This window comes from Diceros bicornis, chromosome 20 (genome assembly GCF_020826845.1).
Source record: "Diceros bicornis minor isolate mBicDic1 chromosome 20, mDicBic1.mat.cur, whole genome shotgun sequence".
In the NCBI taxonomy this organism is placed as follows: Eukaryota; Metazoa; Chordata; class Mammalia; order Perissodactyla; family Rhinocerotidae; genus Diceros; species Diceros bicornis.
This window is the reverse complement of record NC_080759.1, coordinates 61,938,732-61,955,418: the sequence shown is the minus strand read 5'-3', so window position 1 is coordinate 61,955,418 and position 16,687 is coordinate 61,938,732. Positions and strand designations below refer to the sequence as shown.

The following is a 16,687-nucleotide window of genomic DNA, read 5'->3' as shown; positions in this document are numbered from 1 at the left end:
TGTGTCCAGTCACTGTGTCTCAGGGGTTTCCCACTGTAGTTGGTAGCTACCCAAATCACAGGATCTGCAGGCTTTCCATTTCTTCTGGAGTTAGTTTCATAAGTTATATATCTCTAGGAATTTGTTCATATTGCCTAATTTTCAAATTTTTTGGCATAACACTCAATCTTTTAATGGCATTTTAATAGGTTTAGCATTCGAGGTTGTGTCCCTGTGGCAGAGATGTAGGGGCAGTTGAGTCCCTTCAAGCGAGACCTTGCTGTTCAAGGGAGGGGATGCAGGCAAGAGACGACCACCAGCTGCTCGTGGCATCAGGCTCTGCCTCAGCTTTCGAGTCAAGGACACTCATCCAGGCAGCCTTGGCCAGTGACCAAGCAGGCGGGGCCCCGGGGCCTGGCCCTCCTGCCAGGAATTCCTCTAACAGGCCGTCACTGAGACTTTGTCAGGTCGCATCGTGGTCTGGAGGCCTCCCTGCTCTTCGTTGTCCCCTGTCCTTCACAGGTGTTACTCACTAGTAACACAGCTGACTCTGCCTCAGTGTCTGCTTCCTGGGGTGGCTCTCATCCCCTGGTCATTCTTCTTATGGGTTGTTGGAACTTTCTCTTTCATTAGTTTCACCAGAAGTCTGTCAAGTTGATTGTCCTTCCAGAGAACTAACCTTGGTCTTCGTTTCCTTTTCTTCATTTCAATTTCTGTTCTATTTTTAGCCATGCTGAAATTACTGATACATTTGGCTTAGAAATGTTATCTTATCAATTTTCCTGTTCTGTGTTTCTTTCTCTTGCTTTATCATTTAATGTAATTGATATATTTTGGTTTAAATCTGCCATCTCATTTTGTGCTGTTTGTTCTATTTCTTCTATGATTTTTTTCCTTCTCTACTGTTGCTGTTTTTAGACTACTTTTTATCATTCAACATTTGCACCTGTGCTAGTTTGGAAGCTGTGTACTCTGTCTCTGATGTATTATTACAACATGTTGGTTTATTTAATCAGTACTTCTTCCCTCCTCTGATATCATACAAGAGCCATAAGCACATAAATCCCTGTGCACTTTCTGGCTCACATGTGATGGTTTTCAAGTATTTTAATGAAATGTTTTCAATCCCACAGAAAGTATTACATAGTCACTGTTTGTAAGCTATTTACTGTTTATTCTTTGTTCCACTTTATTTCTTCACATCACAGACATTCCATCTGTGATCACTTTGCTTCTACATTTAGAATTTCTTTTAATAATGGTGGAAATTCCCATTATAGTCTGAAAAATGCCTTTATTTTATTTTTATTTCTGGAAACGATTTCCCTGGGGTAGGATTTCAGATTGGCATTTATTTGATGATGTCATTTCTGTCTTTGGGGCTGCTCTGATTGTCTGTACTGCAGTTTATGCCCAGTCCCCCTGATCTAGACCCCACCCAAGGGCGGCACCAGAACTAAGAACTTGACCAGGTCTCAAACCCTGCGCCTCACGGGGCTGGGTCAGTAGTTGTCCCATCTAAGTGAGGAGGTGACCTGAGGCTCTCAGCCCCGTGAGCTGTGGCTCTAACTCTGCCCTGCTGCCCCTCCCAGGGTCTGTCCTGTGTGCAGTGTTAGCGCCCGTGGGCGACTGCTGGTGCAGATAGTGCACTTTGAGGATACCGAGATCCACGATTTAACACCTTTATTTATCACTTTACCAATTGGACACACAGTGTTAACAACAGCGAACACATGAGGAGCGATATGCAGACACACATGAGCTCTTTCACTAAAGGTTTGCAAGCCAGGCCTTGACAGCGAGTCTGAGAGGTGACACCGCGCCTCGCGCTCTGCGGGAGGGAGAGCAGGCCGCCCTGACCCCACAGATGTTCCTGGTGAGTGCGGTGTGGACATCAGCAGAAGTGCCCTTCTGAGTCAGAACACCCATGACATCAACATTGCTTTACCCATCACACTGATAAAGTGATATACTCAGTACTCCCTAACATTAATAAACAGTGTAAAAATATATTGCATATATATATATAAATTTATTTCCCTTTCCTGAAAAGAACTTAGTACAAACTAGTAGTATATGATCCCTTTCAAGTTTCTTTTAAGTTGTGCGGGTTTCTTTTGTTGTTTGGCTTGATTTGGTTTTTCAAGAGTCTAAAGTAAGAGAGTTAACTAAAGCATCTCAAAGCACAGGGTGACTACTTCCCAGCACTGCCTGGGGCTACCCCCCCGAGGCCATGCTCTCCATATGCCCACGCCCCTGAACCACCGTTTCACGGAGTGTTCAGTAGTAAAACAGTGGAGGGAAGCTATTCAGGGTCAGTGTTTTGAGGACATTGTAGCCTATTGATAACTTCACAGTGCTGCAGGGCGGGGCGTGGCCAGCGTGTGGGTGGGTGGGGTGTGTGTGTGTGTGTGAATACCCGCAGGAGGGGATGAGCTGCGCTGGGCCTCAAGGGCAGGGCCAGCACACTTTCCCGTTAAAGGGCCAGATGAGAATATTTTAGGTTTCACAGGCCCGTGGCCTTTGTGTCTCAGCTCCTCCCCACCGCCAATGTAGCACAAAAGCACCAAAGACGGTGCGTAAGCACATGGGCGTGGCTGTGTGCCATTAAAACTTTACTCACAAAAACAGGCGGCTGTAGCAGGCCCAGGGTGTGGGCCTCTGCCCCGGGCTGCCACGGGGACACCCATGGCCTGCCCTGAGCTCTCAGCCGCTGGGACATGGCGACGGAGCTGCACAGACAAGAAACGATGCCCATGAAGTGCCTCCACATGCCTTTTCCCAACTGATCGGCTTCTGCTACTATTTTCATCTGCCTCAAAACTTAAGACTGAGGATATTAAAGGTGTAAAAATACTCCAGTATAAATATATATCTTTTGCTATAATATTTTAAACTTATATAATTTGAACGTCAATTTTGGTAAAGTTAGCTCTGGGTTACTGACCACTGCCTAGTTGCTTATCCTATAGCGTTAAATAGAAATAAATTAAGTGTTCTGGTATGATCAGTGTACTCAAATCCTCTCCTGTTCTTTCCTGACGCTCAGACACCATCAGCGCTGTCCTCCCCTGACAGACGTGTCCTGTCTCCTTGGGTCCATGCTGTGCAGTCTCTTCTATTCACAGATAGACACTGACTTTCTCTTTAACCATGGTGAGCAGAAGCGAATTGGCATTGTATAAAACACACAACGAGGACACACACCTGCCTGTATATTCACAACACCCAGGACCCGCTGGAGGAGCGTGCACGTGTGTGTCTGTTTTGTGCAGTGAAGTTGGAGTCCAAACAAGTGTTCTGTGTTGGTCAAAGGCTACACACAGATACAATGATGAATTCCCCAGATGATTTTAAGCTGACAGAATGGTGACCACTAAGTCCTCATGACAGAATGTTAGCACCTCCTCCCGCTTCCCGGAAAGAGATGAGAGGGGAGGGGGTTTTTTCAAAGCCCCCACTTTGGGGAAGGAGTCCGTTCTGGCCCTCATGTGTGCCTGAGGAAGCCTTGAGACTGACCGAGGACGGGCAGGGGACGCCCCTGGGACCCCGACGCCCTGGCCCCAGCGCGTGGGGGAGGCTGGGCCCAGGGCATGGGGTCATCCCTCCAGGAGCCTGCAGGTGCTGGGCTGGGGAGGGGAGGACCACCAAGGGGGAGCAGCTGTGTGCACTTGATTTTCATTCACAAACCCAAAGAGCAAGTGCTGTTACAATGAATGCACTTTGAAATTTTCATCAGGAGGGAATTGATAGTTTATCAAGGAGCTCATCTCCATGAGCCTCCACAGGCCAGGTCTGCCTCATGGGAAGATGGGGTCTCCAGTTCTGGGGAGGCGCCATGTGAGAAGGGTGCTCACCACAGGCGTGTGGCAGGGTGTCTGAGGACAGGCAGTGGTGCTGTTTCTTCTGCTCTGTCCCCATTTCCCCAGTGTGCTCCCGGGCAGGCCAGCCCTTGACTGGAGTCGGAACCCTCATGTGGAGGCCACTCTGGCCTGAAGACGACGCTCTGGGACAGGACACCTCTCTCTCGAGTGTCTTGCAGGCGAGGAATGGCTGAGAATGGCCTGCGTCCTCTCCAACCATGGCGGGCCCAGGTGACATCCGTCCCTCTACGGGCTGCAGCATGGGGACCCTGTTCCTCTACCCTTGCTGACAGTGCACACTCTCATGGCTGAGGTCCTGCTGGATTCCAGTGTCTGTGCTATGTGACTCAGCTGTAACAGTGGGGACTGGGCTGTTCACAGGCAGGAGAAGGAGCAAAGCAGCCTCAGACCAGGAGACCTGAGGCCTCCAGTGTTGGGTGTTCCTCCACAGTGGGTCCTCTCAGGGTCTAGGGCAGAGCAGATGGCTCGGGGCCCTGAGGAGGAACCCTGTTCTGTGACCACGAATGAAAAACTTTCTGGCATTGGATCACGGCTTTCTGGTTTATGATCAGCTTCTGGTCAAGAAACACTGCAGGTTCAGAGTTGTCTTCAGACCCGTTCCCACGTATTACTCTGGCCTCCGGGTGTCACACGAAGGTCCAGCCTGGGGGAGGAGAGAGGCGCACAGGGCGGGGGTCCGGCGTCCTGCCTGCCTATCTCCAGCCCTCAGTCCTCGGTTTCCCTGCTGTGGAGTGGAAGCCAGGCCAGGCAGCTTAGGATCCCAAGTTAGAAACTTCTGAGACAGTAGTGAGATTAGGTCCTAAAAGTGACTCTCGAAGCCTGCCATCCATCATTTCCTCGGTTTTAATGCCACACACTGAAGTCCCAGAACCTCAGAATGAAGCTGCCTGCGGAGGCCACCGCCATCCATGAGTTGAGGCCTCCCTGCGGGGGTGAGGGGAGGCCCATGTGCAAGGGGCCAGGTCGGCTGGGATCGCTGGCCCAGAGCCCCTCTCTGCATGGGTGGGGGGGGGGGCTGCCCTGGCTCCAGCAATGACCAGTGAGCCCTCCGGGCTCAGGGAGGCGGGGCTGTGCATGCCACGGCAGTGGCAGTCTGTATTTTGGCTGTCTATGCTACGGGCCAGGCTGAGTGTCCAGGAAGCGGGTGCCCCACAAACAGCCCGCTGCCCTGGACACACAACAGACAGTGGCCAGGGCAGACAGGCTTCAGGAAGCATTTCCTTGAGGTGGCCATGGGCTTTTCACAGGACTGACTCTGAGACCACACGGCCCAGCAGGTCAACATGCCAGGCTGTGGCTGCATTTCTGCAAAGGGACGGCATGCCTCGAAGCTGGGCCGCTGTGACAGCAGGAGGCCCCCACCACCCTGCCCTGCTTTTGGCCTGGCAGAGAAACCAAACCCCTGCAAAGGCTGCAGGCCTGCAGGGCCTCCTCTGGCTTGGCTTTGTGAGGTTTCCTGCACTCCTGAGGGTCTGGAGAGGTGAGGGGAAGCCGCTGACAAAAGGCTCCCGAGAGGCCGAAGCCGGGGAGGTTTGTGCTGCGCTGTGAGCAAAGAGGGAGCAGCCGCCTTGACCTGCAGCCTCGAGGCCCCGAGTCCAGAGGGGCCCCAGGCAGAAGACGCCCAGTCCCGTGCTGGCAAAGGGGCTGTGCGGGCTCTGCCTGCCCCCACCTGGGAGGGCCTCAAAGCGAGCAGGGTCTTCCTGACCTGGAGACTCTGGACAGCAGAAACAGGAGATTCGGAATCTTCCCTTACACGTGCTCGTGCGCCGTCACACACATGCGTGCACACACACACATACATGCACATGCCTACAGTACTGTCACCATTTCTTATTTCTTCTTAGAAAAGCAAAATGAAATGTCTTTAGTTTCCATTATAAACACTTCTAACTTCACACTTCAGATCACTTTCCTTTGGTTGACTGAGGAACCTTCTTTCACTGGCTCACCTTCCTTTGCACATCAGCCTTCGGTTACACGACTGCCCTTAGCACAGACCTGGTCTGTAGGCGTGTGTGTGTGCGCGCATATGTGTGTATGAACATATGTGAGCAAGTATGAGTGTGTGTGCGTGCATGGCTGCACGTGTGTAAGCGTGTGCGCGCATGAGCATGAGTGTGCAAGCGTGTCCCCACGTGTCCCATCTGCACACCTGCACGGTGCCCTTGTAGACACCGCCGCGTCCTTTTGGGGTTCACTCTGTTTTATTGGTGCTGCTTGTTAGTGCATTAGCGCATGCTGCCCTCACGGATCCTGGGAGGGTCTGCGGGTCAGGAGGTCAGCGCCACCTCTCACAGGGTCTGTTGCTCTCATCCCCAAGGCCCACCAGCTCCTTTAAAACTCCCCTTTCGCCTGCAAACCAGGTGGCAGGTATAGTCTGGTCCTGGGAGACACTGGAAACAGTCATTTGTCAACTTTCCAGCACTGGACGGGGCAGGTGTGTTAGAAAAGGTCAGTGAGGTCGGGGGTCAAACCTGGGGTCGGAGAGAAGCACGCCGGAGCCCGGGCATCACCCCACAGCCGCCCCAGCCCAGCGTCTGAGTTCAGCCCAAGTGAGCACAGGAATGTAAGGATGTGCGAGGATGCGGGGCCTCGGTGACAGCAGGAAGGCCCCGCTTGGGGACCGGCTACTTGCCTCCCTGCACCTTCTGGTCGTAGGTCCCTGCGTGCTTGTAGCCCGGAACGTAGCCCGACTCGTCCACGAGGTCCACACGGCCTGCCCTGCCCTTGCCCCTGCCCGACGGGTCGAAGCGCTCCTTGTGGGAGCCGGTGAACTTGGTTGTGTCCGTGAGCCGCGACACGGTGGGCGACGAGATGGCTTTCTGCAGGAGGAGAGCAGGGCATGCAGGGAGGGTGGGGGTGAAGGGGTTAACTGCCAGTCCCGCAGGAGAAAGAAGGGGTGTCCAGGTGAGCTGGGAAGGGGGAGACTCCAACCAACGTGGCAGGGCCTGGGGGATGGCGGGCGCTAATAGTCCTGGACTCTGCCTCCTGGCACCTGGCTAGGGAGGTGGCCTGGGTCAGCCCACGCCCGGGGGTTAATGCTTCTGCCTAGTCTTGATGCCGCCATCCTTCCCCTACCCCGCCCCCCGGCTGTGCCTCCCAAGGGACCTGCCCGCTGCCATGCTCACCGTCACCCCTGAGATGATGGGGGCCTTGCCCTCGATGAGCCTGTGCACCTCTCGGATGGCCTCCTCGCTACTCTTGTCTCTGAACCTCTTCTTGGAGAGCTCCTCCAGCGCCTCCTTGAACTGCTCAAACGTGATGGTCCGGCAGGACTTCCCTCTGCAGGGAGAGAGAACTCAGGGCACAGGCTGGGGCCACTCACCTCCATGGTGAAGGACTGCTGAGAGCAATCGCTGGGCCGGGACCTGGGGACTTGATGACATTGGGGACCCCAACCCCGTCCTGCGACACCCACCCCACCTCTCTCCCACAGCCAAAAGTGAGTCTAACGTTAAAATACAGAACACGCCCCTCCCCCGCCCTGGCCTGCACTGTGTGCACCCAACGGTCGGTTGCCATCGGCAACGGCAGCAAATATAAATTGTCTTGGAAAAAAGCTTAAAGGAAGCACATCCTTTATGAACAACTGGACATTAAAACAAAGCCGTTGTCTGGTTCTAAAACGGGGCATGTGTGTGGCCTCCACTGGAAGGACTTTCAGAGGGAAAGTTAGGGCAAGAAGCTTGTCCAATTCAAACCACACGGAGGAGGCCACGGTCTGTGTCAGGTCGTGGGGGGGGTTGGGGTCACGATTAGCACACAGGGACAGGACTCGGGGGGGCGCCTCCCCAGAATGCCTGGCAAAGTGGGCCCAGGTCCTGCACATCAGGTCCACAACCTAGGACCCACAGGCTCTTGGAAAGGTGCCCCACCCCTCCCTGGGACCCCCTGCTGCCCCTGCCTGAAACCCACCTGGGCCTGACCTGGGCCGGCCCACATGAGCAGTACAAGGTGGGCTGGGGCAGGTCCTGCCTGGGCCTGGCCAGGGGTGCAGCAGTGAGCCACAGTGCAGCACTTCCTCACCCAAACGCAGAATTCCCCCACGGTAGAGAAGGTTCTAAACTGGCTCTTCATCCTTTATAATTTTAACTAAAGAACTTTTTTGCCCTTTGACTGGATCTTCCCCAACAAATCTATTCAGTGAGTTTTCAGTGTTTTAAAATAAAAAATGGTGTGGAGGAGGCTCCCACACTCCACAGGGACACCCTATTGGAACAGCTGCAGAAAGGCCGCTTCGTCACGGTCATTCCTGCTGCAGAATCCTGAGCTTCAGCGACTCAAGAGACAACCAACCCGACAGCACCCAGCCGGGTGTTCCGCAGAAGTCCCCGAGCAGAAAATCTAGAACGGCAGACAATTTTGAAAAACAGGAACACAGTAGGAGCTCTGATACCACCCAACTTCAAGACTTACTACAAAGCCATAGGGACAAGATGCAGGGGCGGCCCCACAGATGGACAGGCCACAGAGCCGCAAGCAGGCCACACAGAAGGATTTCCGACAACGCTGCAAAGGCAATTCAGTAGAGAAAGGATCATCCTTTGAACAAATAGAGCTGGCACAGCTGGTGACCTGTATGCAAAGAAGACCTTTGTACCTTGCACCATATGCAAAAATTAACTCAAAATGGATCATAGTCCCAAATTTATTATAACACCAAAAACTATAAAACTTCTGTAAGAATACCTAAGAGAAAATCTTTGTGACCTTGAGTTAAGCAAAGATTTCTTAGAAACTACACTGAAAAACAGTCCTTAAAAGAAAAAAAAAAAAAGGATGAATTAGACTTCACCAAAATTGTAAAAACCGTGCTCTTCAAAAGACACTGTTAAGAGAACTAAAAGGCAAGCCACAGACGGGGAGAAAATACTTGCAAAACACACATCTGATAACAGACTTCTATCAGAAATAGAAAAAGAACTCTTAAAACTCAACAATAAGAAAAACTTCAATGTAAAAACTTGGGCAAAATATTTGAACTAGACACTTCATCAAAGAAGATCTGTGGATGCAAACAAGCATGAGAAGAGATGCTCGAATCATCAGCCATCCAGGAAATGCAGATTAAAACCCCAGTGAGGTCCCAGCGCACACCCACCGGGTCACTGAAGAGATTACGGTAAATGAAATGACAGCACTGAGGGCTGGGAGGACGTGGGGCAGCTGGTGGATGCAACGTGGCGTCCACTTTGGAAGGCAGCTTGGCAGTTTCTCATAAAGGTCACGCCCACAGCACAGCCCCGAGGTCCCGCTCCTGGGCTCTTGCTCAAGAGAAGTGAGAACTTGAGCTCACATGTAAACCTGTATGTGAATGTTTGTCACCACCGTTCTCCTCGTCACCAAAACCCAGAAACAGCCCCGGTGTCCCTCAGCGGTGAACGGATAAACACGCCTGGGCATGTCCACAGCACATGCGGGGCTCTGAGGGCACTTGACACGTGGGTATGCAGACACGGGACATGTTGACCGGCGACCCCACATCAGGACCTCACAACTCAGGGAGGAAGAACTGGGGAGCCAGAGGCCCTGTGGGGCTGGACAGCTGAGCACGGCCGCCCCAGCACATTCAGACCATCTGTCCTGAGGGGTGTCTATCCCGACAACGACCACACGCCCCATGACTTGGTGTCTGCAGGGCTTCATCAGATCCACTGTGTGGGTCGGCGGATGCTGCCCCTTGAAGCTCTCAGCCTCGACACCCACAACCTCTCTGACGCCCTTGGTGCTGGGCTGGGTGAGTCAGTTGGATCCTGAGGCTGGGCCATCCGGGTGGCCTGGTTCGGGCATTGGCCATGTGCGGGGAACCCCGCCATGCCCTGCAGCCCGTGGTGCCTGGGCCGGGTAAACAAGGCTCTGATCTTCCTCCTGGCCTGTGGGCCTCTACGGCCCCTGGGGCCCTGTTTGTTTGTCCTGGGCTGTCAAAGGCGCTCCTGTCTCCCATCCACACCCCGCCTGGGCTGGCATGCGGACGCCAGGCCTGACGGCCAGCCCAGTGACTGGCCACTGGAACACGCAGCCCTCTCTGGGTGCCGTGGCACCAGGCGCCACCAGTGTGAGTCACTCAGGCTGGGGGTGGGGGGACGGCCAATGGGGGCTCTCCTCAGAAGCTAGATTCAGATCTGGGTGGACGCACAGGCCCAGGGCCCCAACTGGCCTGCTCCACCTGGCTGGGCTGCATGTCCCCTAGTGTCCCCACTGTGACCACTGGCAGGGGTCTCAGAGCCCAGTCTGGGCTGGCGGGGAGCTCTCCCCAGGGGACCCGGCGCCCTACTGCTGAGAGCAGCCCCTGGCGAGTTCTAGAATGACAATGCTGGTCTCTTCCCTGGAGACACTTGATCTCATTACGCTGCTCCCTGGACACAGAGCGAGCCTGTTCTTGAGTCCACAGAACAGGAGAGTGTCCCCACACTGAAACCCCTCTTCTCCCAGCTCCACGCCAGGGCCAGCAGGCACCCTGCTCAGAAGGCTGTTGTTCTGCTGGAAAACCGGCCCAGCAGTAATGGGGTCACTGGTTACACACAAGGCCCTGTGAGCTGGGGTTTCACTTTGCTTCCCAGGCCCTGCATCCCCTGGGCTTCTAGGGCAGGCAGAGGGCTGGGCCTGTGCGATCCCAAAGGTCATCCGGGGACACCATGGGTTGGCCAGGGGCGTCCAGGAGCCGGACGCAGGGCCAACGCAGCTCTCTGAGGACAGACATCTGTGCTTCCAGGGCCAACACCACAAAGGCTCCCGGGCTTTGAGCTGACGAGTCCCAGGACGGAGCACGGGGCCCCCACCTCCTCACTGGCCCCTTTGTGAATCAGAGTGAATGGTGGCAGTCTCAGGGGCACCTCTCTGAGAGGGGCGGCCACCATGCTGGATCATCACAGTTAGCTTGCCACTCGGGGGGTCAGAGAAAGCTGCTGGCTCTCCCCGACCCCCCCGACCAGCAGAGGCTGGGACCCCACGTGACCTGTCTTGCCCAGTGTGGGCAAGAAGTAGGGTGTCGAGGGGCCACCTAAGGACTGACAAGGGTCAGAGAACATCCCTCTGGGATACTCCCATCAGCCCCTGGGTCAGCGAGGGCTTGGGGGCTTCTGGGAGAGCCCTGCCTGGTGGGTACGGGGCCTCCAGGGGAGCTTCAACGGGGACGCAACACAGGAGCTGGCTGCATGTCTGGTCCCAGACCTGGGAGCAGCCCAGAATGGGACCAAGGGCTCTGGTTTCTTGCTGTGCTCGGGGAGGGCCTCGCTGTGCGGTCAGGCTCTCCTGGCAAACACTGGCCCCTTACTCCTGTCCAGAGCTCTCCTTCAGCTGACCGCCCTTGCCCACCTGGGCCCCGGCAGGCTGAGAACCCAGAGTGCAGACTTGGCCCCACGGACGATGATGAAGCTGAGAACCTGGAACCGGCTGCTCAAATCCTAGGCTTGGGCTGTGGACGGGCCCCAACCTGCCTGAAGGGGCAGCTGTGACCCCAGCTTTCGTTCCTCGATCGTTACATTCCTTCTAACTTCGTGTTTGCCTCTGCACGGTGGTGTGCACGTGGGGACAGGGGCGCCATAGGCTGGATTCCTACCCTGAGAAGGGCGGGGGCCCTAGAGACTCGGGGGCACCCCCGTCCACCCGTAATCACTGTCGTGGCCTCGGTGAGGGGATGGACACACCTGACGTCACTGAAACCATTTCTGGGTGTTCTGGAAAGGTCATCCTCTTAGAAGACCTGCATGCACTGGCATCCAGCGCCCACATCAACTCGATGAGGAGCCGGTGTGCGAGCCCAATTCCTGCCCTGCCAGGCCTTCACCCTCAGCCGCACCAGGAGGCCCACCAGCCCACCACGGAGGCCAGGGCAGAAGCCATGGGACAGCCTGCACTGCCGCAGGTGGCCACAAGAGGGCAGAGAAGGGCTTCTCCACTGCCGCCACCTTGACCCCACAGGAGACCCCAACGCCACAGCTGAAAGCACATGCTGGGGTCTGGGTCCACGGATCCCGAATGCCCCGCCCTCAGCCACCAGGCCGGAGGGAGGGGCCGGGACAGGAGAGGCCCAGTGTGGGGAGCATGGGTAACCCTTCCACTGGGGCCTGAGCCATGCTGCGGGCACCAGGAGCTTGGCTGTGTCAGCCCTGAGACCCAGGAGTAGAGCCGGGGGTGGGGGGCACACTGGGGCACTGAGAAGACCCTGCCACCAGGGCTCCCGGCCCCATCAGGGTCACTGTGTCGCCGGCCAGCCTTTCTGGGAAGTCACATCAACGCAGAGCTCTGCCCACTCCATCAGCCCCTCCCGCAGGGGCCTGTGCGCCCCCACCCCACAGTTATGCTTTCATGGGGGCTCTCTCCTGCGAGCTCGGGCCTGCTCCCGGGCTTGCATGGGCGCTGGATGGTGTCTGGGCTCTAGGTCCATGTTTCTGTGCTGAGTTTCCGTGGCACACTCCGATGGCTCAGGTCCGTTATTCCAGATCCTGGGAGTCTGTCTGCCGACTCTTTGCTCCCTGCTTCACACAATTCCCACCATCTCTGGGCCGTGGCCACGGCGTGTTTGGCAAGAACAGCAGCTTTTCAGGCCGGTGACTGACAGACCCCAGGGAGCCCCACAGGCCTGCTTCCTCCTAACCTGTGACCCAGACGCCCAGCACCGGTGCTGAGCCATCTCCCTGCACAGGTGTCACAGGAAACTTGTTTACTCTGCAAACACACAGCCTCCAGAAAACAGGCGTGTGCATGCCCAGGAGAGGCTGCAGCCAACATGGCGCCTTCCTCTGCCCCGCAGGCTGGGCCTCTCCACCTGTGCAGTGGGGACCCCAGTGCCTGACACATGCAGGCACACGCAGGCGCACACGGGCAGAATGGAAGGGGACGTCACTGTCCATGGCCCCCAAACAGGGCTGTCAGGGTGGCACTCCTGCTGTGCAGACGAAGCCTTGATGAATTAACACTTCAGGCTGAGCATGTCGGGTCTGTGGTGCGGGGAGGGTGCAGGAGTCTGTCTAGGTAACAATAGTCTTCACTCCAGACCTGGGACAGAGCTGCAAGTAATTTGTTTAAAATTTAACACATAGTAACATCAAAACAAACAAGCGCTGCCATGGCGACAGGATCCAAACAGAGGCTGCAGATACCCGGGCTGGCGTCACCGCCCGCAGAGCCATGGCAACCGCCCGCAAACAGAAATAGTGGGCTTCTCCACAGGTCGGTCCTCTGGGTCAGCGACTCTGCGGTTCCTCGTCCACGGCTCCCACGAGGTGAGGTGCTTCTGCCGTGGCTGCCACGTGGAGCAGCCGTGGCCCAGAGACCCCATAAACCAGGACGTGCATGTCCCCAAACAGCACCATGCTCCTCACAATGCCAAATAAAATCATTCCAAATGGCCTCCTCAACCTGGCCTGCAGGGCCTCCGGTGGTCCCCCCGCCCATCCCCAGACTGATCTGCAGGACCCCACAACCCCCCCTGGGGCACCGACCACCTCTCCCTTCCCAGAGTCAAGGGTGTGAGTCCTCCCCACCGTACCCGCAAGGTGACCAGCAAGCCCAGCCAGGCACGGGGCCTTGAGCCTGCTCCCTTCTAGGGGCCACGGTGCTAACTAGCCTGGGCCCCTGTGGCTGCCTCAGGCTGGTCTTGACTGTGTTGTGACCATGGCCCCTTGCTGGACTGGGGCCACAGCTGCTTGCTTCCCCAGGCCACGTCCCCCCACAGTGAGCTGAGGCAGAGATGCCAGGGGTCCCCAAGCAGCCCTGGGCTCCACAATGTGTAGCCCACCATGTCCAGGAGCTGGAGGCCAAGCCTCAGCCCCTAAGTGTCCAAGCAGCTGACTTCCTGCCTTCCTGGACAGAGACTGGGACCAGATGGGGCTCCCTTCCCAGTGCTCACTTGCTCGTGTGATGGGAAGGTGGGGAGGAAGGACTTGTTTCCCTCCACCCAGACAGCAGGTGCCCATGCCCTCTGTACACGGGGCCTGTCCAGAGCGCCCATCCTCCAAATGAGCCAAGACCACACCTGCCACCTCCCCACCAGCAAGAGTGTAGAGAGCCTGAGTTCTACCCGTGTGTGCCTGCATGTGTGCATTGTGAGCTCGTGTGCGTGTGCACGCATGTGTATGTGAATGCATGGCTGTGCACACATGTGGGGGCTGTGAGCTTATTTGTGCATACATGTGCACATGCCCCCATGCAGTAGCTTGAAGGCAACTTTCTGCAGAAGGAATTAAGAGTGAGAGAAAGATGACCTGCCCATCGCCTGTTCCCAACACCCAGCACGTCTGGGCCAGCACCGAGGGTGTGGGGACCTGTGGCACTCCCTGGTGGGGTGACCTGCCCCTGGACACACCACTTCTTCCCACCTCCCTCCCAGCCTTTCTGGAACCTTTGCCAACCAACACAGCTCTTGGGGTTCTTTTGCTCTTGGGCCTGTCCCTCTGTCTCACCGGCACCCGACCTTCTCCTTACTTGCTGCCCTCCTTCCCTCCTCACCTGCACCCCACCTTCTCTCTTCATCTGCACTCCATCTTCTCTCCTGCACTCACCTTATCACCTGCACCCCACCTTCTCTCTTCACCTGCACCCCACGTTCTCTCCTCATCTGCACCGCACATTCTCTCTTCACCTGCACCCCACGTTCTCTCCTCATCTGCACCCCACCTTCTCTCTTCACCTGCACCCCACCTTCTCTCCTGCACCCACCTTCTCATCTGCACCCCACCTTCTCTCACCTGTACCCCACCTTCTCTCTTTACCTGCATCCCACCTTCTCTCTTCACCTGCACCCCACCTTCTCTCTTCACCTGCACCCCACCTTCTCTCTTCACCTGCATCCCACCTTCTCTCTTCACCTGCACCCTACCTTCCCTCCTCACCTGCACCCCACCTTCCCTCCTCACCTGCACCCCACCTTTTCTCTTCACCTGCACCCCACCTTCCCTCCTCACCTGCACCCCATCTTCTCACCTGCACCCGATCTTCTCCTCCTCTAACTCTGGGCCTTGAGAAGGGATGGGCTCAGGTGGAATGAAGAGCCCACCAGGAACCCAGATCCTGCAGCTGTGGTGTAATTGGGGCTCTGGTCCAACTGTAGTAAATTCTGATGGGTCCCACCTCTTCCCATGCGAGCAGAAAGGCCAAGTCCTCTCCACCTGGCAGATGCCTGTCTCCTGTGCCCTGTTACTGGTCCTGACGGCTGGCTCTTGGAGGCTGCCTCCACCCACCCCAGCCAGGCCGCCCCAGGCAACCTCCTGGCTCTGGCGGAGACAATGACCCCTTTGGCCTCGGGTCACTGTCGGGACAGGCAGCAACAGTCAGCCCAGGGAGTCGGGGAGACCTCACCACGACGGAGACACCCCGACACTATTTCCACGGAGCAAAGTGGTGACATGAAGTCATAGCCTCTGGGGATGCAAAGAGAGGAAACTGTCCACTGCCACTGGGCCAGAGTCTGATGGACGGAGGAGCCAGGCTGCTCACAGGGAGCGCTGGGGCATCTGAGCTGCACCCTCATGCTTCAGAGACGCCTGGTGGAGTGGGAGGCAGGGGGCGGGGGTTGCCAAATGATGCCTGGACGTGCTTCCCGACAACAGGAGAAAGGACGTGTGCATGAGCGCTTGTACACACACACACACATGTGCACACGCGCATAGATGAGGCACACAGCTCACTGAGCCCATGGGTGGAGACGCAGGCGTTCTCCTCACATGGGAACACTTCCCAAAAGCTGGAGGAGCCGCTCAGGAGGGGCTGGCCGAAGAGGGTCGGGGACAGGCTTCCCGACTGGGCCACCACTGCCCGCCTCGCACTCAGCCCCTCGGAGCCAGCCTGCGTGGGCCAGTTCTGCCCCCCAGGCCGCTGGCCCCTCCAGGCTCCTGTCGGCCAGGGGGCAGTGTCCCAGACCAGGACTCCCCAGCCTGCCCTGACACAGGCGTCTGTCTCTGCAAGCGTTATTATCACACTTCCTCACGGCTGCTGAAACACAAAACCCACCAGAGGATCCGGAACACAAGGCCTGGCCAACCGCAGACCTCAGGGCGGCCAGCTCTGCTGTGAGCGAGCCCCAGGTGGCACTTACTTGATTTTGCTGAAGACGATGTCCACGTCGGTGACAGTCACACTCTTCCCGTCAATCACCTGGCAGTCCTTGCACAGTTTTGACCAGTTCTTGCCGTGCATCTCCTTCCCCGAGGCCCTGGTGTCCCCGTGCACGGCAAACCGCCGGAAGGCCTCCTCCAGGGCGCTGAGCTCTGGTGCCGCGGCGGCCGCCCCCTCGTTGGCACCTTCCGACTCCAGTGACAGCCTCTTGGCTGCCTTGTCCTTAGCGGGGTCCCCTGGGGACTTGGGGGGTGTCTTGTTGGCAGCCTTGGCGGGCTTGGCCTTGCTGTCGGCCATGTTTCTGGAGGAGGAAGGAGAGAAGAAAGAGGTCGTCCTGCTTTATCAGGGCTGCTGCCCAAGTCCCTTCCACTGGCCCGCTCACGGGACAGGAGGCTGGCTGCATATCTCACTGCAGGCACCCAGGATGCAGCAGGGCCCCTAGGAGCCGAGCCCTGGGCATGAGGGAGCAGAGCCGCTGCCCAGGTGGTGACTGCAGGATGGTGAGCACTCATCTGCTGCTGGACATGGCACTGGCCCCAGCCAGCACCCTGCGGGCCGTGGAGTCGGTGGGTCCAAGACACCTCCCCAAACAGTCGAAGCCCTCAGCAATGGCAGGCCCGCAGGGGGAGCACCCAGCCTAGCCACCTGGGGTGCTCGGAGTCCCCTTCCCCACCACTCCCCCACTACAGCCTCCACCCTGGACCATACCTGCTCTGGGACTCCCCAGAACGACACCCCTCCGGCGTCTGTGGTGATGCCGTCCTTGGGGA

At 56.9% G+C, this 16,687-nt stretch overlaps 1 protein-coding gene across 1 annotated transcript; it reads right to left on the bottom strand.

Annotated features, from left to right (window-relative positions):
• Positions 1-5,655: 5,655 nt before the first annotated feature.
• On the bottom strand, positions 5,656-16,225 carry TPPP (tubulin polymerization promoting protein). Its single transcript, XM_058564413.1, has 3 exons — positions 15,898-16,225; positions 6,992-7,145; positions 5,656-6,685 (listed from the first exon to the last, which is right to left on the bottom strand). The coding sequence occupies exons 1-3, from the start codon at positions 16,212-16,214 to the stop codon at positions 6,491-6,493; spliced, it is 666 nt and encodes a 221-aa protein (XP_058420396.1). The 5' UTR covers positions 16,215-16,225; the 3' UTR covers positions 5,656-6,490.
• Positions 16,226-16,687: the final 462 nt, after the last annotated feature.

Bases quoted from the DNA above. Each gene is read 5' to 3' on its own strand.
- TPPP (XM_058564413.1), bottom strand. From the start codon at position 16,214: ATGGCCGACAGCAAGGCCAAGCCCGCCAAGGCTGCCAACAAGACACCC. The intron at 7,146-15,897 runs GTAAGTGCCACC...CTCTCCCTGCAG, and splicing joins ATCGTCTTCAGCAAAATCAA to AGGGAAGTCCTGCCGGACCA. The intron at 6,686-6,991 runs GTGAGCATGGCA...CTCCTCCTGCAG, and splicing joins CCATCATCTCAGGGGTGACG to AAAGCCATCTCGTCGCCCAC.